This window comes from Dipteris shenzhenensis, chromosome 1, assembly GCF_047967505.1.
Source record: "Dipteris shenzhenensis isolate YYH24624 ecotype China chromosome 1, Dip_SZ_1.0, whole genome shotgun sequence".
Taxonomy (NCBI): domain Eukaryota; kingdom Viridiplantae; phylum Streptophyta; class Polypodiopsida; order Gleicheniales; family Dipteridaceae; genus Dipteris; species Dipteris shenzhenensis.
The window spans coordinates 30,905,969-30,928,334 of record NC_141596.1 but is presented as its reverse complement, the minus strand read 5'-3'; the positions used below and the strand labels follow the sequence as shown (position 1 = coordinate 30,928,334).

Below are 22,366 nucleotides of genomic sequence, written 5' to 3'. Positions count from 1 at the left end.
TGAGGTCCTTAAATGACAAGGGGACCCAAGAAGGGAGGAAGGAGTTGGGGAAGGGAACCATATCAGCCACGTGGCCAGTTGGCAACCATCCAAACCTGTTGCATGGATGCCAGGTGGCTGCTAATCCGATTTCAATCGATGCTATAACCTGCCCCTTATAGGGACAGTCTAACAAAATGGCTAGAACATTGGTGGCACATTTAGTTTATGTGCTATGGATCATATTAGCGTAGGATGGGCCTTCTATGGCAATCTCTACATTATTATGGAGTCAAACTCCAAGGGAACACACCTATTGTAGAAAGTGTCATCCACAACAGTGGGGACGTGCATTCCTTACTAACCTCAGCTTTTATTGTGAAGTTATACCCTCTCATCTCCTCTCTCATCCCATTTCTAAGACTTGAGATGAGAGAGGATATGGGAGAGCCTCTGATCCCTTTTCAATTTTTAATTTTCCCTCGTCTTCTTCCACCATCCCCTCCCTTCCCTTTCCCTCCCCACTCCCATTTCTTGCAACCTCTACATATCCAATTCCCATTTTCCCTCTCCCATCTCATTTTCCCTCCATTCCATCCCTTATTTCCCCTTCCCTCCCTTCCCTCACCAGCTAACATCCTCGAGCTAGATGCCTTTGAATAAATGGGCTTGGTAGCATGAAAGACATTGCATTGAAATTTTCTTCCTACTCATTGCTCTCCGACTTGCACCTTTTTCCATATATTGTTGAGCATCCTATGCTTTTGACCATCCCTATCTATTGAGTAGCTATAACCCATAACCCTTTGATTCTCTTTTCTATTTACACGAACAAGTATGCAAAAATCAAATTTATTACATAGTGCCATTGGTTTTTAATCCAACTACTACACGATTGCAATTACCATTGAAGGATCCATGCAATCAAATCTATATGTTATCACTTCATGTTTGAGAAGTTATGCATTAACAATCATTACAACAAAAGCATGCAAGAGCATTTTTTGCCTTTTCTTCCATCTCATATCAAGACTAGATCTAACCTTGATCATCTTTCATTTTGGATGGATTCTAGACTATGTCAATGTGTGCATTCTTCTTCCTTAGGTGTGCTCACAAAATTACTAGTATAGTGCAAGAAAATCATCTCATTTAATGCATGAGCTTGGAATGTACATCTTGCACACCACATCTTTGAGCATGCAGCAAATTATTGCTAATATTCCACACTCTCATCGTCATAATATGTGGTCTATGGAATATCCCCTAATTGTGAAGTAAGGAAGAAGAGAACAAGAGCTAACTCCATCAAGCCAACAGGCATTCATAAGTGCAAAAAAGCACCATAAAAAAGAAAGACCATACCTAAACTTGCAACAATTTGGAAATTATACCTGCAAAGAGGCCATGAAAAGCCACAATTTTTAATAAATAAATAGTTGAAATCCTACCACCTTTTTGTTATATTCAACAAGAGAGGAACAAGAATTCAAGGCATTGCCAATCCAGAGCACAACTTTATCTGTCATATAGACTAATTGAAGGATCCTTTAATGCAAGGTACGGACGCAGAGGGTGAAAGATTGTCTTTGTGCTCAAGAACTAAGAAGCAAAGGATAGGATATGGGATCAACATTAGCAAGAGCCTTGAGACAATGGAAGGTTGTTTTTGTGTGTGAAAGACTAATAAGCCAAGTGTTTGGGGGATCACATTCAACGCACATCCATTGACCAAGAAATTATTTTGGTGAGGTGCTTGAGACTAATATCTGAAAACACAATTAGACAAGAACCTACCTTAGCTTGTACTAGCATACTTATGAAACCATCTGAAATTAGATGGCAAATAGAAAGAGAGATGCAAGGTGTCCCTGCAACATATAGTGTCTCCCATATAAACTGATAAGAAATTTTGTGTTTCACTTTGCTATATAAATGTTGAGATAACATCCCACTAAAAAGAGCACACATACATTAAAAACTGCCAAGAAAAACTCCACCTGAAATGGTAAGAGTTCATACAAGGGCATGCCTCACCAAGTTTTAAAGAAATCATTATTCATACAAAGCACCACAATCACTGCTAAAAGAGCATAAATTTCACTTTGTAATATACCTAGCTCACACAGTTAGGAATGCACCCGAGCTAGGAAAGGGAAAACAATGTACATGAGGTTTAATATTCACAATGGTCAAAAATATACACAAACAAGCATGACGAAATGAAATAAATTGTAGATTAAGATCTCATAATATGTAGCAAAGATTTTCATTTTCCTCTTAGCCCAAAAACTCCCATAGCCACGTGAACAATACTGCTATACGACGGTAGTGCGATACATAACAGCCAAAATTCACTTTGTAATATAGCTCAATCTCCCTTCTATTCCAAACACCATAGCGCACACAGCTCGGAATGCACCCGAGCCAGGAAAGGGGAAACAATGTACATGAGGTTTAATATTCACAATTTTCACAAAAATATACACAAACAAGGATGACGAAACGAAATAAATTGTAGATTATGATCTCATAAGATGTAGCAAACATCATATTTTTCCTCTTAGCCCAAAACCTCCCCTAGCCACGTGAACCATACTGATAGACAAGGGCAGTGCGATACATAGCAGCCAAATGGAAGAGAACGAGGACCATCACTAAGAAGTCATCCATAAAGCCAACAAGCCCAAGAATACCTGCAAGACAAACATTGCAAGTAGGTGATTTCCATAATAGACCAAAACCTTTGCCGCATTGTGTACAAAGGAATAAGCCACAAGCCCATCAAGATAATTGTGCCAACAGAATAAGCGCAAAAGCACATCTATATCAAAGCATGCAATCCTCTCCCCCTTGCTTGTCTCAAAGGTTTGCCTGCTTCATCTCACTCAATGATACAAGAAATTTGGAGCAAAATAACAGCATTGAAAACTTTTCTGCCAGAAATAAGAATGACGCAGAAAAAAATGTCACATAGCTGCATGCATGTGCTAGTGTGTGTGAACAAGCTTATGCTTGTGTCCATGCACACGCACTGGCATATGCACATATGTGTGCATCTGTGCTTACATGTGTTGCGGGCGGGGAGGGGGAGGCGGAGGGGCGGGGGAGCATGGCAACGAATGTAAGAAGAACAAAATAATAACAGCTAAAAAATGAAGTCGAGAGAATCAATCAATGACGCTCGCAATAAAGGAGCACATCACATTTTATTTTTATGCTATGTACATATTTGTATGACTTGATTTGACAAGAATTCTACTATTATGATACATTTTGGGTGGTTTTCGCCATTTTTGCCCACAGTGATTAGCTCTTCATTCTTCGTGACAAACATCTGCAATAGGGAACCACCAGAGTGACAAGAAAACAGAGCTGGCACACGCCATGGATCTCATATTTCTAAGATACAAACTACCACACTCCATCGAATTTTCGCACTTTTATATGAGCAAATCATAAAAGTTGTTCTGGTGGCTCTGCTCATCTATGCCACTTCAGCATCCATCCATATATCCTTCTGTATACCTCACACCTTCATAGGAAGCCCATGTAGATTCCAGCAATGTCACATTTATGGAAAATTTGACCTCGAGTTTTCATAGTTGTTAGGGAGATACCCTGATCTTTGACTAGGTCTTATGACATTCACATAGTGAGGTCAAAGTTTAGGGGGAAATTTCATATTCCAGAAATGATTATGAGCATTAGAAGTCTAGGGAAACGTTCAATTTTTAGGACGCTTTTTAATTACTCAAACGAATGAGTAGCCATGTTCTTACTCTATTCATTTTTTAGCTCTAGTGAATCTAGATAACTCCTTGCAGCACGTGCACTGTTCAGACTAGATTAATTTGTTTCTGCTTTTTGTTTGCTCTTTCCCCCTGTTGGTGTGTACATGCTGTCCCAATCTACCTTCTTGACCAAAATCTCATCTTTGGACAAACCCATTTTCATCCATGTCTGCTGCACATAATGTTCATCCTACAATCCTCCACCTCTGTCATGTGCACGGATTGGTATCTGATGTGTACTAGGTACACAGAGCTAGCTCAGGTTAGCCTGGGGAGGCTTAGAGCTAGGCAGGCTTGATTCTCGGGTTGAGTGGCAAGGGTACGAACTATTTATAGGTCTTCGCTATTTTTGGCGCTCGGGGCCCGAGTCTATAAAAAGGGCCCAGGGGGTTCAGTTCTCAGTGTGCAGTTGGGAGCAAGTTTCGTTCCCAGGTGCCAGGTCTGTTCCTGGATTGAGTCGCGGACGCGCGCCTGCATCTTAGCGTAGCCCAAGGCCCAGTGGCAGATCCAGGGCTTCACAGTGCCACCTGGTGGTATGGGACACCAGGCTGGTTTGGATCTGATTGGGAGTTCGTGCCAGTAGCTCAGCTCATGGCTCGGAGGGGACATCTCCTGATTCGGGATCACATCCCGTAGATGTCATGGTTGGGTGGTGAGCAGCCTGCTCAGTTTCTCACGTTGTGTGTGGTTTGTTTGCAGATCGGAGGTTTCAGGAGTGCTAGGACGTGTCAGTTGGTATCAGAGCCAACTCCTGAGGTAGGAACTTCTGATGCGAGAATTTTTGACGAATTTTTCCTCCAGGTATGCCCTAAAATTCGAAATTTGTTGCTGCGATTTCTGCTGGGTTCCTGGGTTAGCAGGGGTGGTCAGGATGTAGGGAAAAGGTAGAAGAAAGGAGGGAGAGTTTTGAAATTCCTGAAGGGGGCTGAGAGAGAAGGCTGTAGGAAGCAGGAGAGAGAGCAGAGAAGAAGGAAAGACAAGGAAACGTAGAACAGAGAAAGTAGAGAGGCGAAGGACCTGACAAGGGCTGCAAGGGAGGCGGAGATGGGACGCCAAGGCTGTACGGAAATCCGGCCAGGGCAGGGAGAGGCGAGATGCGCAGGAACAGGGTGCGGCCAGCCTGCGTTGAGGGATGCTTTTTTCGAAAAAAGCACCCCCTCCAACGCTGGGAGGGTCGGCCTTTTTTGGAAGCAGGGCTTCCTAATTAGGCTGCCCTGCTCCCTATATAGATGGGGCAGGGTACCAGCCCACCCATAGCCTTGCAAAGAGCCTAGCTGCGCCATCGAGTAGCGTGCCAGCCCTGCGCCAGCCATCCGTACGGCGCCTGCGTCAGCCTGCCTGCGCCAGCCCTGCGTCAGCCTGCCGTACATCTGCGCCAGCCCTGCGTCAGCCGTACCTGCATCGCCAGCAATCTGCGCCAGTCGCCATACAGCCACGTCAGCTGCTGTACGGCCTCCGTCCGCTGTTGTTCGGACTGCATCAGCAGCCGTACGGCTTACGTCAGCCAACGTACGGACTGCATCAGCAGCCATACAGCCACATCAGCAGTCCGTACGCTGCAGGATTCCGTATGTTGCATCCGGCACGGGGTTCAGCGAGATTTCGGGATTCGTGGGCTTCCGGTTCGCCAGTTTCCAGCATCTCCTTCCGTCAGCTTCTCTTGGGACGGTTTTTTCTCTGCCTCACTCTCCTTCCAGCTTCGATTCCCCCAATTATTTCTCTCAGTTTTATATTCTTTTCAAATCAGATTTCAGATATGTCTGATTCTGCAAATCCCAAGTTTACCATGGGAGATCAGGATTTAGATTACCCTGCTGAGGAAGACCAGGGTCTTTATGACGATCTGATTACGAAGAAGGCCTTCAGTGAATTCACCACTGCTCTGGATGGAAAATTCGAGCAGGTTAATGCGAATCAAATGGGGTTGACACAGCAACTCCAAGGGATTCAAGCGACTCTCACTCTTCTGGCTAGCACTGTGCAGGCACTCACACATGTGGATGCCATGGCTTCAGTGCTAGGCCCGAACATAACTCCAGACCCTTTTCCAGGAGATCAAAAGTCTCGAACTAAGGAGGTTGTTGACACTTGGTTGCACAAGTGGCAGGTACACTTCCAGTTCCACCCGTACCCAGATGAGAAGAAAATCCAGCTTGCAGCCGGTTTCATGTCAGGAAAGGCTTTGCTATGGTGGAAGGAACTCCAACCTAAGCCGGTTACATGGTTAGATTTCGAAGGGGTCTTCAGGAAGGAGTTCCTGAAGAAGGAGGACGACTATGATATCGTTGGCAAGCTTAAGCCCTCGATATGTCTAAGCAGAACTTGTCATTTGAAGTTTATCTTCAAAGGTTTCGAGATCTGCAGACCAAGACCACAAAGATGGATCCAGTGACCTTGTTAGGTTTCTTTGTGGATGGTTTGCCAGATTCATACAAGTTGCAAATCAAGAACAACAAATGTACAACGTTGCAAGAGGCCATGAATTACGCGCGTATTTATGATGATACCATGGCCGGTGCAAAGGCAACTACAGTTTCCGACACAAGTGGAAAGAACAAATGAAAGTTCTTTCAGCCTACGACTGGTACCGGGGAGACGAAGTCTACGGACAACGCCTCCAAGAAACACTTGACTCAGGCAAAGAATGGTCGAGCCCGTTTCCTTCGCACATTGAAGTTTAAGAAAGAAGGACGTTGCTTCTACTGCGAGGAGCGGGGCCACACCAAGAATGAATGTCCAAAGCGCAAGAATCAAAAGTTAGCGCTCGGACCGAAGCTCCAGGCGGTCCAGGAACCAGAGCCAAGGGAGCGAACCAAGTTTCGATGACAGGTATTTCAGTAAATGTCATTACCTGCCCACTTTCTTGTAATTGCACTTTCAATACTTCGTTGTTTGGTTCCCATGATCTTTTCCGAGTTTATGGAGAAGTTAGGGACCAACAGGTTCACATTCTCTTTGATCCGGGCAGCTCTCACAACTTTGTTAATTACAAATTTGTGCAGAAGATGGGACTGTCCACGATACCTAGCGATCACACCTATGAGGTGCAGCTTTCAGCTGGGAAACAGTTTTGGGATCGCAAGATTGAAGCGCTTCCTATCCGGATTCAAGCCTACACAGGGGCTCTTACATGTTATGTTATGCATCTGGAGCATGTAGACTTGTTGATCGGAATAGAGTGGTTTAAAACCCACAATATTCAGATTGGATGGACGGAGCATACGCTTTCTTTTGTAGATAAGGACACCCAATTTTGTATTCAGTGTGATAAATTTTCCTCTTCTCAAGGGCCTATTGTATCTGCGATGCAGCTTCGGAATATATTAAACAATTCTCATTATGATGTCTATCAGTGTGTTTTGATTCCGCTTTCTTCATTTGTTGTTTTAGTCATTAACAAGAATGATTTAAGTGTGTTTGAACACCGTGAATTGAGAATGTTGTTAGATAGTTTTAAGAATGTATTCCCCGCTCAACTGCCGGAAGGTTTACCTCCAGAACGGGCAGTAGATCATCGCATAGACTTAGTCCCAGGGGCTCAACCTATCAGTGTACCACCTTATAGGATGAGCCAGGTAGAGGAGGATGAGTTAGCTACCCAGCTACAGGATTACCTCAATATGGGCTATATCCGCCCAAGTAAATCACCATGGGGTGCACCTCTCCTCCTAAGAAAGAAGAAAGATTCTTCCTGGAGAATGTGTATAGATTATAAACGATTAAATAAAGTGACAATTAAGAATCGATACCCTCTCCCTCGTTCCGATGATTTGATAGACCATTTGGCCGGAGCGAAGTATTTCACTAAGATTGATTTGCGTACGGGTTATCATCAAATCCGTATCTATGCTAAACACATAGATAGGACCGCATTCCGAACTAGGTATGGTCATTACGAGTTCCTCGTATTACCTTTTGGTTTGACCAATGCTCCTGCTACTTTTCAGCAGATGATGAACGATTTGTTCAGGGATTTTCTGGGCAAATTTGTTGTGTTCTTAGATGACATCTTGGTATATAGTCGAACGCTTAAGGATCACATAGGACACCTCCGGGTTGTCTTAGTTGTCCTAAGACAGCATAAGCTCTATGCCAAGATGAGTAAATGTGACTTCTTTATTAAGGAGATCATTTACTTAGGACACAAGATTTCTTCTGAAGGTATAGCATTGATCCGGATCGTATCCAGAAGGTTTTAGAATGGCCTATCCCTCAGACTGTGAAACAACTTCGTTCTTTCCTAGGATTTACGGTATTTCTTCGGAAGTCTGTGCGTGATTATTCACATATCACGGCACCCCTGACAAACATATTGAAAGGTCGTGGACGCAGATCTACTCAGCCCATCCCTTGGAATGATGCAATGAACAAGGCTTTTGAAACCTTGAAATTTTCTATCAAGGAAGCACCCGTTCTTGCATTACCCGATCCTACCCGGCCTTATGTTTTAGAGGCCGATGCGAGTGATTATGCGATTGGGGCAGCTCTATTCCAAGAGGGCAGACCTGTAGCTTTCGAGAGTAAGAAGCTAGACAACACTCAATATCGTTGGCCCACACTCGAGAAGGAACTTTATGCTGTAGTGTATGCTCTTAAGGTTTGGAGACACTACTTGTATGGTCCAAAGTTCCTTGTATTGACTGATCATCAGTCAATTAAGTATGTGTGTGATGGATCAGAATTGAGGGGAAGGAAAGCTAGATGGGCAGAATTAATGCAAGATTTTGATTTTGAAATACGTTATCGTGAGGGTTCGTTAAATAGTGTGGCGGATGCCTTAAGTCGAGTTAAGTTTGTAAATGCTCTGTCATTTACGGAAATATCCTCAAACCTATTTCAATCCTTGAGAGGGCTATACGCAACTGATAGTCATTTCAGTTCTTATTGGCAAAGAGTCCAGGATGGGAGCTCCATGGTTGACCAGGACTCAGGGATTGTGCCACCTACGGTACAGGCGGCGGGAGGTCAGTGGATGATTAGGAACGGCTTGCTGTTCCGGAATGAAAAGATTTGTGTGCCAGATGTTCCGGACCTTAAATCCAAGATTCTCTGGGAGTGTCATGATGCTCCTAGTGCTGGACATCCGGGTATACATAGGACTCTGTCTCTTGTGAAGCATACCTTTTATTGGCCTAAGATGCGTGCATTTATTGAAAACTATGTAGTAGGTTGCCGAGTTTGTCAGGTTACTAAGGCAGAACGCCTTAGAAGCGCGGGTTTATTACAGCCATTACAGATTCCAGGTAATAAATGGGAAAGTATTTCCATGGATTTTATTACTGGTTTGCCTCGAACGCGCGACAAAAATGGCTAGGTTCTTACCTACTAGAACAACTATTTCAGCTGTTCAGCTGGCTCACGAGTTTGTGGACCACTTGTTTAAGCTGTATGGTTTGCCATCTGACATAGTCAGTGACAGGGACTCACAGTTTACAAGTACCTTTTGGACACTTGTATTTGAGAAGTTAGAAACTACTCTAAGTATGAGTTCCTCGGATCATGCACAACTGATGACAGTACAGAGAAGGTCAACCAGTTGGTTGAAGACATGCTTCGGGCATATGTATCTAAGAGACAGTCTTCATGGGAAGATTATCTACCTATGATTGAATTTGCTTATAACAGTGCAAAGCATTCTAGTACGAGTTACAGTCCTTTTATGCTTATGTACGGGTTTCAACCTAAGTCACCAGTTATGGTTGGGTTAAAAGGAATTCAAAATGATGCTACTAAGAACTTCTTGCTAGATATGCAAGAAATGTTGCAGTTTGCCAAGGAGTCTATTAGAAGTGCCCAAGATCGGGACAGATTTTATACTAATAGACATCGTTCACCTCGAGAGTTCTCTGAAGGAACGATGGTATATTTGCGAATTCCTAACGAATCCAAGAGCCTAAGTACTGGTTTGGTTCCGAAATTATCCCCCAGATACTGTGGCCCATTCAAGGTCATTAAAAGAATTGGTAGCTTGTCAGTACCACATTGAATGGATTGCCAGATACATATCAAGGGTTTGCTACAACTCTTCAGTTAATGGCCATGGGTAATCCAAATCACTACTCTTTTGATCAGCTAGTTACTTTGCTTTTGCAGGAAGAGCAAAGTCGAGCTAATAGACAAGCCATTATTCCTGATCATGCATTTGCTTCACAGCAGACAGGAAGAGGCAAGGCTTCCAAGCCTATGGGCAAGCCTAAATCTGCGCATAGCAGCTACAATTCCTCCCATGCATCTAGAAATACAGCAGATAAGTCAAAGAAGAAAAGATGCAACTATTGTCGCAAGCCTGGACATGACATTTCAGAATGCAGGAAGTGCATTGCTTCGGAGAAAATGAAAGCAAGATTGACAGTTAATGCCTCACATGCTATTGAATCCCATGAGCCAGCAGATGCTTCACATGCACATGCTCTCCAAGATGATTGGGCATGGGTTGTCCATTGCTCATTTGATCCCTCCAAAGCTGATGCACTCTTTACTGCTAATGATGCTCAGTCTTGGTATTTTGATAGTGGTGCTTCCACGCACGTCACATCTTGCAAACAGTTGTTTCATTCTTTAGCTGATGCACCTTGAGGGGGGACTGTCACATGTGCTAACAATGCTTCATATGCTGTAAAAGGAATTGGAGATGTGCAGCTCACATCCATTTCAAGTCATCCTATCACTTTGACAAATGTTATTTTTGTGCCTGGAATTGAAGTCAACTTGATTTCAATTTCAGCAATTGCCACTTCAGGTTTCAGAGTGATTTTTGATGGCTACAGATGCCGAGTTTATGATCTTCGTGATGACAATGCCATAGTTCTCACTGGTACTTTGCAAAAGGGGCTTTATCACCTTGATCATCACTCAACTGCACTTTCTATTGAAGCATTTGCTATTTCAGATTCACAGCTTGTTGAAACTCATCTTTGGCATGAGAGAATGGGTCATCTTAATTATAGAGCTCTTGCAAAGCTATGTTCACAGTAGATGGCAAATGATGTATCTCAAACTCACGCAGTTTCCAAACATGTGTGTGAGGGTTGTCTTTTGGGTAAGATGCATCTTTTTCCTTTTCAAAAGAATTGTCCAAAACTCTCACAAAGGAAATTGCAGCTAGTGCACAGTGATGTCTCTGGCCCAATGAGGACAAATGCCATTGGGCGGTAACAAATATTTCATGACTCTCATTGATGATTTCACAAGATATTGCTGGGTATATCCTTTAAAAGCCAAATCTGAAGTGTTCTCATGCTTTCAGAGGTGGCGGAATATGGTTGAGAATGAATCAGGATGCAAGCTTGTCACCCTCAACACAGATAGGGGGGTAGAGTATATGTCAAAGGAGTTTGATGCATTTTTGTCTTCGCGGGGCATTGTTCACTCATGCACTACTCCTTACACTCCTCAGCATAATCCTCTTCCCGAAAGGAAAAACAGGTCTACTATGGAGATGGCCAGATGCATGCTTAAGACCAAGTCTTTGCCCAATAAATTTTGGCTTGATGCAGTGATGTGTGCCAACTATGTGGTGAATAGATCACCTACAAGGGCATTGAAGACTATTACACCTTATGAAGCATGGAAAGGCAAGAAGCCTTCACTTTCACACATGAGAGGTTTTGGGTCTCTTGCATATGTTCATGTAACATCTTAGCTGAGACATAAGCTTGATGACAAGGCAATCAAATGCATATTTATTGGTTACAGCCAGGAGAGCAGAGGATATCGGTTATACCAACCAAATACTGAGGAAGATTATTGTCAGTAGAGATGTCATCTTTGCTGAACATTCGGCTTCTCCTCTTGTGGACTGCAAAGCTAAGCCAGAAGTTGACATGTTTGATGCTTCTAAATCTTGGTTACCTCTGCCATCCTCAGAGAGGACTTTGACCAGCAACATGAGCCTCCTGCAGGCCCTTCAACAAGCAATGATCAGCCAGTCATGCTGATTTGCAGGTTTCTCTTCCAGCACAAAATGATCCCACTATTCATGATGCAGTGATTGAAAAAAGAGCTGTCAATAGACAGCAAAGACAAGTTCCCCGATGGCTTCTTGATACATTGAAGGACAGCAAACAAGATCAGCCTTTTGCTGCCCGGACAAGGTCAGGGAATAGACAGATGCATGGTCACTTTCTTGAGTTTGCACTCCTTGCTACAGCTTGCAATGAAGAGCCTCTGTGCCATAAAGATGCTTTTGACAACAAAGAGTGGATGGATGCAATGAGAGCTGAGTTACAATCCATTGCCAAAAATGACACATGGGAATTAGTAGATCTTCCTCCCAGCAAGCATGCCATTGGTACCCAGTGGGTCTACAAATTAAAAAGGAAATCTGATGGCAATATAGATCGACGCAAAGCCCGTCTTGTTGCAAAAGGGTATGCCCAACAACAAGGCATTGACTTTGAGGAGACATTTGCTCCCACATCCAGGATTACTACCATTAGATGTGTCATTGCCATTGCAGCCCATCATCATTGGCAAGTGCACCAACTTGACATCGAGACTGCTTTTCTTCATGGGGATCTGCAGGAAGAAGTCTATGTCACACAACCTCCTGGCTTTGAGGTTGTTAATTCTAAAAACAAGGTATGCCGGCCCTTTATGGTTTGAAGCAGGCACCCAGGGCATGTTATGCCAAAATTCATGCACACTTACTATCCCTTGGTTTTCAGAATAGCCCCACAGAACCCACTCTTTATGTCCGTGGGAGTGGATCTGATTTTTTAGTGCTGATTTTATATGTGGATGATATGCTCATCACGGGCCCAGATACTCAGCATATTGCAGCTGTCAAGACTGATTTGCAGCAGATTTTTGAAATGTCGGACATGGGATAGCTCCACTATTATTTGGGCATTCAATTTGCTCATGTTGAGGGGGGTATCATGATGTCACAGTCCAAGTATATTGGACAGCTCCTTTCGTTTTCAGTTCGAGGATTGCAAGCCAATCTCTACTCCAGTGGACCCTGGCTTCAAATTCTCAGCTCATGATGGGAGCCCACCATGTGATATCACTCTCTATCAGCAAGCTGTTGGATGCCTTATTTATTTATGTCACACCAGACCTGACTTACAGTATGCAGTATCTCAGCTCAACAGATTCATGCACATGCCCAGTTCACAACATTGGCAGGCAGTGAAGAGAGTTTTCAGATATCTCAAAGGCACTCAGAATTTAGCCCTCTTCTATGGTGATCAGGGCTCACTTACCATGCATGCTTACACGGATAGTGACTGGGCAGGTTGTTCAGACACCAGAGTGTCACATACCGGCAACTGTTTTTTGCTTGGCAATTCATGTATCGCTTGGCTTAGCAAGAAGCAACCAACAGTTGCCACATCTAGCTGTGAAGCTGAGTACAGGGCAACGTTCACCGCTACAGTAGAGTGTGTCTGGCTTCAACAGTTACTTACAGATCTTGGTATTCGCCAGACATCCTCCACTATGGTCTACACTGACAGCCAGAGTGCTTTGGCCATTGCACGTAACCCAGTGTTTCATGCGCGTACCAAGCATATTGAAGTTCACTATCATTATATTCGGAAGCGGTTGTCAACAGGAGACATAGAGTTGTCCTATCTTCCCACAGAGGACAACATAGCAGATCTGTTTACAAAGGCACTTCCTCGTCCCAAGTTCGAAGTCTTCCGCCAGGCTTTACACTTGGTTCCCTTTGTTACATGATCTGACATACCTTGTACATTCATAGGTGGCTATATTCTTTTGGATGAACATGTGCCACCATGACCAAAAAAATACCAGGTATTCTAAGACGTTTCCCCCATCCCATGGAGGGGGGTTTGTAGGCCATCTTCTGGTGGTTCTAGTGATGCCCTATAGGCCATGGTATGTGCCTTGTAGGCATAGATATAGGCACTTATAGTTTTAGTGCCTTTTAGGCCACATAGGACACTTAGTCCTATGTGACACCTAGGACACTTAGTCCTAGGGTCTAGGTCTAGCTACAAGTACCATGTACTTTTTTTCTTTCACACTCTAGTTGACGTGACGGCTGAATCTATCGACTCTTTGCACCTTGCACTTGCTCTTTCATCTAACGATCCTACACCTTCATCGTACACTACGATTTGCATCTGGAGTCTCACAGTTTGTGTAACTCATTGCCTTTCACACCTAGACATCTTCAGTTGGCAACATGGAATGCTGATCAAAGACGACTTGCATACGTGACTAAATGATCCATGATGCCTACAAGTTGGAAGGTTCAATCTCATCTAGAAGCACGATGTCAATTGTGTCCTCACTCGACTTGTGATGTGGATGGCATGGACATAAAGCCAAAGACAAGTGCAAATGAAATTGTTGTTTTGTAAAAGGAGAGAAAAAGGCACTTGCAATAGTCAACCTCTTAGGCAAGAGCGTGTGATTGAAACCAATACAGCAATATTTGCTCTTGATGTTGCTTGGAAGGACTTATATCCAGCAATATTCTTGCTTTGAAGAACAGGTTGCCTTTGGGACAAGGAAAGACTAATGGGATTGCGAATTATAGTTCTACCATTTTTTTTAAATCTGGAATGAACAGGCTAAATTTGATGTTAAGACTGAGGAATCGGACTTGGTGCAGATAGCCCTCAAAGGCCTGAACCACATCTTTTAGGTTCAAATTAGTAGCCTGGCAGCGTGGGGAAAACTTCTTTCATTTCAGCAAAAGATCATATGGGTGAGAACACTTTTGCAGGCAGAGACACAAGCATGGGCAGAAATTTACCTTCAAACTTCTACCAGAGGTTTAAATAGTGAGGATGTTCATCTTGTGGCTCAGAATGAACTGGCTCGATTTGATGTTAAACTGAGGAATCGGATTTGGTTCAGAGGCAGTGTGGGAAAAACTTACTTCATTTTAGCAGTTGATTGTATGGATGAGAATACTTTTGCATGCAGAGACACAAGAAATGGCAGGAATTTACCTCAAACTTCTACCAGAGGTTTAGGATAGTGAGGATGTTCATCTTGTTGCAAAGACTTGGGCTTCAAGCCCAACACGTGGTTATGAAACATCTCAATTCCTAATCATTCTACATTTGTATGCTGGGTTGGAGATTCAGGTGCCTCATGCTACATGACCCTCATATTAGATTTGTTTAATCACTTGAACATGATCTTCAACTTGGACAATCTAGAGGTTATGTATAGGAAGGATGTTAAAGAAAATAAGGGAGGCCTGCTAGACTACAACATCGTCCACACAAGTAGAAATAGGTGATAACAGGCAAATCTGAATTACTTAAAAAATGGAAATGCCAATCATTGGCTACAGTGCTCACTTGGAGATGGAGAGATGCACACAACGACATGCGTTCAGAAGGGTCAGCGTCAAACCTCATAAGTGGCACTGACACAGTGCACCCAATCAAACACACATGCATTAATGGAATATTAGCATCTCACTGGCTGCCCTAGAGTGTGTGAAGTGGTGAGTGCTTGCCTGTGTGACACAGGGAAAGCCACATCAGCTAGACCAATCATATGGTCCCATGTGGCCCCCATAAAATAAGCAAGCCCTATGAGATCCTCTGGGTCTCCCTGCAACCCCAAATGCAATGCTGAACGGACTGCTAAGGTTGTGAGGCATCCCAGGCATCTGGGATCTGCACCGAAGTTTGTCTACAAATGTTGACCGAGAGTTCAAAATCTAGAGATTTGTCTCTTCCATAGGATCTCGAAACGAGTCTAAACACGCAAGGTGATCCCATAGATCTCCCAATGTGCTCCCCAAGTGGCTATACACCACAGGCTCTGAAGCTGCCATCGACAAGCATTTCCGACAGTGTAGCCGAAGAAAGAAAGTGTCCTATAGAGAGGTACCGTATTCGTCTATTATCACTCCATGATCCCATGGAAGGTGCTAGGGTAGGCACCCATCATAGTGGGAGACCCATCACTTTTTGAGTGCAGCGAAAACTGAACGGAAAAGAGAGAGCAAACCACCCCACACGCAAACTGAACTGAGTGGAGAGAGAGAGAGAGAGAGAGAGAGAGAGAGACTGCAAGGGATCTCAAGAAATGGCCTAAGAACTGCTGGGAAAAACCTCCACTGAATGGTCTTACAAGAGATGATACAGCAAGCAAGGAGGGGGCCTATATATAGGCACTCCCCCCCCCCCCCCCCAAAGTCGGTCTGTACCGCAGGCAAACCCCCTGCTTTAGGTGGCCAACCCCAAGCCCTAGATGGGCCAGCTGACTGCCTCTAGGGGCTCTGCTTCTGCCCTATATGGACCGCCCTGATCTGCCCTGAGAGAGGCTGTCACACAGCCATAAATCGGGCCGCCCCCTCTTCCATATGGGGGCTTCACACCAACCTAGGTGTCCAACCAGCAGTCGCATCACATCAGCCAAACGCCCGCCAGTATTGGCCTGGTAACCCAACTAGCAGGTCAGGTACGATGCCCCATGGTACAACAATCCAACTAATACTGCCACCAGTGCACGGTCTGCTTCCCTGCATGGGCACTGTATCACAGAGCTATACAACCCCCTCTAAAGCCCCCTCTTAGGTCCAAACCGGTACACAGACTCCAGATTGATGAACCTCTATGCTCCAGAAACAATGGGCAACCAACTGCTCACAAGGATCAATCTGTGGTGTCTGGATTCCCGCACTGGCAATCATCTGACCGACCTGGATCTCCAACAGCTCACCAGACAATAGCTGCAAGGAAACCCCCTCTAGGTCTGCCAGGTCATGACGTCCAAACAAATACATACTGATATACATACTGCCACCTGAGTCAAGGGGAACGACTCCTCGTGACTCCAGGTCCTACCTGAAATCCTTCCTCGAACAAAGACTCCTTCACCACAACATTTGTCTAGCAAGTCCCGTCGCCACAAACAAGCAACTAATCCTCCATCTTAAACCCAAGAGCTTACTGGCAGCGCATCCTACCTAGTGCTACTAGAAGACTAGAAAGGCTGGAACAATTGAAGTGACACCGGCCGCAAAATCTGCTTCCTTCTACTCACTAGTCCTCTTACTCTTCTGCTAAGGACACTCTCGCCAATAATGACCTTTCTGGCCACAACAGTTAAACGTATGTGAAGCCTTTAGGGCTTCTCTTTCCTTAGTTGTCATCTTCTTCCTCCCCTTCTGCTCAGCTATCAAAGCCCCCAAGCGATGTGCTGGGAAGGATCCCGAAATCTCTCCTCTTGGTCGAGCACCATGGGCACCAATTCCTCCTAGGTCAACATATTAATCCGTACACTGATAATCAAGGACGAATAGAATGCAAAGTACAGGGAAGACAAGTGGGACAATAATGTTATGGCCATATCCTCGGGGGATATATGCTTCCTCGCCTAGAGAATCTCTTGTTGAAGCTCTTGTAACTTATTGATGAATTCCCACATCGATGAAGATCGTGGAATCCAACAACCTCATCTAAGGTTCAATTGTACAAGGATGCAAAATGCTCCCAGATACTTTTGGCCACCGCTGTGTGCTTTATATGATTAATCAATTGAGAAGTACAATTTAGGAAAATGAATGACCTTACCCTCACATGGACACAGTCCCATAGCTGAGACATGGTCTCGGCCTCCATCTACTGTAGGATCCCCAAATTTTCTGCAAGGGGATCAGGTCTGAAACCCCTACCAATATGAAGTCTGCTAAGTCATACGACTGCAAGACGGCCCCCCTCATGACCCGCCACACACCGTAATTGAGTCCATCCAATTGACCATCCAGGGGAACATGGCTAATACGGGTATTTTTACCTTGTTCTCTGCCATCTCAACCAAGGTAGCCATGTCGGAGTGAAGAAAGAGTCGAACTGAGAAGAAAGGGTGGATGGGAAAGAAGGCAGAGAAGGGGATTTTACACGAGTATTGGATGAGTGCCATGGATGAGGAAATTAAGGCCCTCATAGTAGCTGATCAGACTTGGGATCTATGGAGTTGCCTGAAGATAAAAATCCCATTGGCTGTAAGTGGGTTTATAAGGTCAAATGCAAGTCTGATGGATCTATAGAAAGTTATAAGGCAAAGGCTAGTTGCCTAGGTACCTTCACACCTTTGCTGTCCCATCTGTCAAAAACGCCTCCTTTCGAATCTGAAAACACCCTTCAAAGGAAACGCACCTTCCTTGACACCCGAACAATCCACACCTCTGCACACTCCTCTTTAAATACGCCTCTGAACAACAGCCCTAGGCTCCACACGACTTCTTGGCTCCATGCTCCCTCCACTTCTCAAGGAGTCAAGGAACACGCCTATATATAGGCCCCCTCCTCACTTGTGTGAGAAGTGCAGCAGAGCTGAGAGAGAGAGAGAGAGAGAGAGAGAGAGAGAGAGAGAGTCAACCTCACACACACCAAACAAGAAAGGAGAGAGAGCGATGAGAGAAACTACAGAGGTTTTCCCAACCACCTTGGGGATTTTCCCTGAAATCACTGGCAGTTTCTTTCATCTCTCTCTCCTTTCTTGTGTCACGGGGGTGTGAAATTCTAAGTACTTTAATGTACTACAAGACCGTGACAACTTTGGTTTTAAAAGTCCAAGCGTGGGCTTAATAATGTGTAATTAAACGCGGCATGATGCCTAGCACATAAGCAAAATTAATCCCTAGGCCCAAAGGCATTCCAAGGAATTAAAAGAGTGGTTGTCGGGAAATGATGATGTGGCATTTTTAATGGGCCCCCTAGAGGGCCATGTACCTTCAGTGGCCCCCCTAGAATTCCAGGTGGCTCTAGTGCCTTGTACATGCTACTTTGCCATTCCTGGACCTTCCTGGGCCTTCTAAACTTCACATGTGTGGTTTTCTCTCTCATCTTCTCCCTTTAATGAGATTTTGGACTGGTTTTTCAGCCTCCTTTAGCTGAATTCCGTTTTTCTTCATAACTCCTCACCCGTTTGGATTCCTCGACTTCCGTTTGGCCCGATGGCTTCCCCTCTGCCTCCCCTTCGTAGTGATATGCTTTTCCCTCCGTGCGTTTGGTAGAACGGGCAGAGTTGAGCACTTCTTTTGCTGGTCGAATTTGCAAAAGTGGCTTTTTCTGGACCTTTTCTCTTCTACCGCCTCTTGGGCCTCTCCTCTTGCAAAGCTACAGCTTTCTGTTGAATTTCGAGTGGTTCGACGCGCTGGTTGATTGGTTTTTCTCAGTTTTGGAGGACTTTCCGGCGATGAAACTTCTCCAAACCTTCTCCATGCATTCCTCTCTGAAGCACGCTTCTTTTGAGCCCAAGAACTCCCACTTCCTCGCGACAGAAGTGCTTCTTTTCGCATTTTTCAGTGGAATTCTTGCTGGTCGGCTCTTGTAAATGCTCTTTCTTCATGCCTTTGCACTCCTCTTTGGCTGAGAATGCAATTGGGCATTGGCTACTATGTCCTCTTGGCGATTGAGGACTTGGTTCGAGTCTTCAGGGCTTGGTGAGTTGTGATCTTGCTACTGCAATTTCTTTTTGCCATAAGCTATTGGTTGGCCTCGTGTGCCGCCTCTTTCTTGGCTCACAGGTGCCCAAGCAGTTCTACATGAGTCATTCTTTGGTTGGGTACTTTGCTGATTTTATTTTGGAGCTTTGAAAAGCTTTGTGAATGCCATCTAGAAACCACTCAAAGAGAGTGCAGCTGGGGTGCAGTGTGATTGCATCTGGACAGCCAATGGAATTGCACTCGGAAAAGAGAATGCCTTTGGGTTGAGCCGGGTTAAGTGCACTTATTTGATGGTGTTCTATGCTTGAAAGCCTTGCGAAGGCTTAGTGAATTGGGGCTGCGTGCTCAGTTGCAAGGAAGGTCTCCCAGATGCAACTTGTAATCATTTCACTGTGAAATATAAAAAAATACCGAAAGGGGCGCCACGGTGTTTGGGGCCAATCGGGTGCACTTGTCTATGTCTGTTGAGCAGGGGCATTCTAGCCTCCATCTCTTTTTCAGTGGTTTTGTTTGTGAACAAATGGGTAAATGCCAAATGGTGATCATGCAATGGTTAATGGTTGTGATATATGCTTTGTGAGCTGTAAATAAGTGCTGAAGTGATTAAAGGTTTAGTTCCACTGCCCTCTGAGTGATTAGAGGCCGGTTTCATTGGTTCCATTGCCGGGATACCACACACTCTCTCTCAAGAGGTGGGCCTCGATAGTTTGGTGGAAGGATATCTTTGCTGCACTTTCTGACAGCTGAATATTACAACCATCAACATGGTGAGTACCCATGAGCAAGAGAGCTCCACAACTCCTCAAAGGAGAAGGCAGGAAAGCCTTAATGACCCAGCTAGTGTACAGCTGCAGGGAGCACAACAAATGCCTTTTGAGCAGGCCACACATGAAGCTACAACTGAGCTCAACGGTGATACTAGTTCTAGCAGTGAGTCAAATGATGCTACTATGTTGAATGCACAGCTTGCAAGTGCAGTGACTGCTTTGACTCAGCTGGCTCAAAATTTGGCTCAGATTGTGCAAACAAATGCCAAGAAGAAGAAGAAATCAAGAAAGCACAAGCACGGAAAGAGTGAGTACACACATGCATCAGCTTCTCATGGCGGACCGCACACTCATGCATCAGTTTCCCATGAGGGACAGCCATCAAAAATGACTCAGAAAGTGACTTCCAAGAGAGAGGAATCACCCAAAAGAGCAATTGAGAAAGAGGTACAAAAAGTACATCCAGTGCAACAGTATAAGCAGCCAGCACAAGGCCTTGGTTTGGGTATTTCTACTCCTCAAAATAATAATGTGCAGTCCATAGATGTGGCTCAACCACCTCAGCCATATTTGAGGCAGCAACCTGAATATTTTGGTACAGATTCTATCTTTGATGCTATGTTGATTTCACCGCCAATCGGGCATAGAAAACAAGCCATGTATGACAATGTGGGAATGCAGCCAGGCATGCAAGCCACAGCATATGCTCCCATGCCTAATGTTCAGCCAAGCATGGCTCTCCCTAGTGAAGGGAATGCTGCAAATATACAGCCATCTTTGGGACGGCCAATATCAAATGTATATAAAGAATTTAAGGATGGTGGTTCTCATGTCAAGTTTGATACATATAATGGAGTACAGGACAGGTACAAAGCCCTCACATTCCTTCAACAGTTTGATGCTGCATTTCTTGTGGGTTTGTTTACAGAAGCATCCGAGATGAGGAAGGTTGCCACATTTTTGAAAGGCAATGCACTTAAGTGGTACACCAACCTTCTGCTTCATGGAGATGCACCTACTACTTGGCTGGAATTTAAGCAAGTGTTCGGCTTACTCCAACTTTTGAAGTTGAAGTACTTTCACACTGGCATGACTTGTCATACAAACTTTGCAAGAATCTTAATGATTACACCCAGAGGTTTTCCAAGTTATCTGATGAAGAGAAAAAGTCACTCATGGAGCAAAACAAATGTTTTATATGCAAAGGAGAGGGACACCGCTCTTATGATTGCCCATTCAAGAAAAGAGACAGGTCAGATGATGATAAGAATGGTGATAAACAGGCTGATCGGAAGGTCAAAACGCCTAAACCTTCTGCAGGACTTCTTCCAGATGTGATTCGGAGTTTGCCACATGCACATGATGAAGAGGAAATGAAAAAGACTGAGATGTGCAGAGCATGGGGAAAAATCAGAAATCAGAATTGTTTGTTTTTCTTTGATTCTGGGGCAAAGGCAAATTTCATAACTCCTGATATGGCAGGAAGGCTTGTCATCGAGCCTGAGGAAATGGGGCCATCCGGCATGTCTGATATGGCCAACCCTGAACTCAACACACCTCTCACTCCTATCATTGGCAAGTTGAGGATGCATATCCAGGGATATCAGGATGCAAAGGACTTCTACATTATGCCTTTGCCAGAGTGTGATGCTTTGCTTGGGATGCGTTGGATGTACAGGGTGGGGGCAGATGTGCAGATGAGAAACAAGAAGATTTCTTTAACTCATAGAGGCAAAAATCATGTACTTGATGTAAAGTTGAAAGGGGAGTCCATCCCTGTAGTTTCAGCTTCTTGTATTTCCAATGTAATAAAGCGTCATATTTCAGCGTACTTGATTTTTGTCAAAGAGGACAGCCAACCAGTTCAGGAAGGCTCTACTCTTTGTGCTTTAGATAGAGAAAGGGCTGCTTTTATTTCAGATTTTCAGGATTGTTTCTCAGATGCAGTTCCTCAAGAATTACCTCCCAAGAGGCCCGAGGATCATAAACTTGATATAATTCCAGGAAGCTCACCGCCTAATATACCTCCCTATCATGTCAGTAAGGCACAACAGGAAGAGATAATGTCACAAGTGAAGGAACTCTTGGAAAAGGAATTAATACAGCCAAGTAATTCTCCTTACTGTTCCCCTGTGTTGCTTGTGCAAAAGAAGGATGGCAGTTGGAGAATGTGTATTGATTATAGGGCTTTGAATAAAGTCACAATTAAGAACCGTTTTCCAATTCCACACATTGATGATATATTGGATCGGTTGGAAGGTTCCTCAATATTCAGTCGTATTGACCTTAAAAGTGGATACCATCAGATAAGGATACGGCCTGAAGATGTCTACAAGACTGCCTTCCGCACTTCATTTGGCTTATATGAGTTCCTTGTGATGCCTTTTGGTTTGACTAATGCACCTGCCACTTTCAATAGAATGATGGACAGAATT

The 22,366-nt window shown here is 44.4% G+C and overlaps 1 protein-coding gene across 1 annotated transcript in view; it reads right to left on the bottom strand.

The window, feature by feature from the left end:
• Positions 1 to 2,199: 2,199 nt before the first annotated feature.
• LOC147905688 (uncharacterized) overlaps positions 2,200 to 22,366 on the bottom strand; it is an 84,559-nt gene continuing 64,392 nt past the window's right edge. The window contains exon 7 of the mRNA XM_087381229.1: positions 2,200 to 2,675. Coding sequence (XP_087237355.1) covers positions 2,560 to 2,675 — 116 coding nt within the window. The 3' untranslated portion in view covers positions 2,200 to 2,559. The remainder of the gene's footprint in view (positions 2,676 to 22,366) is intronic.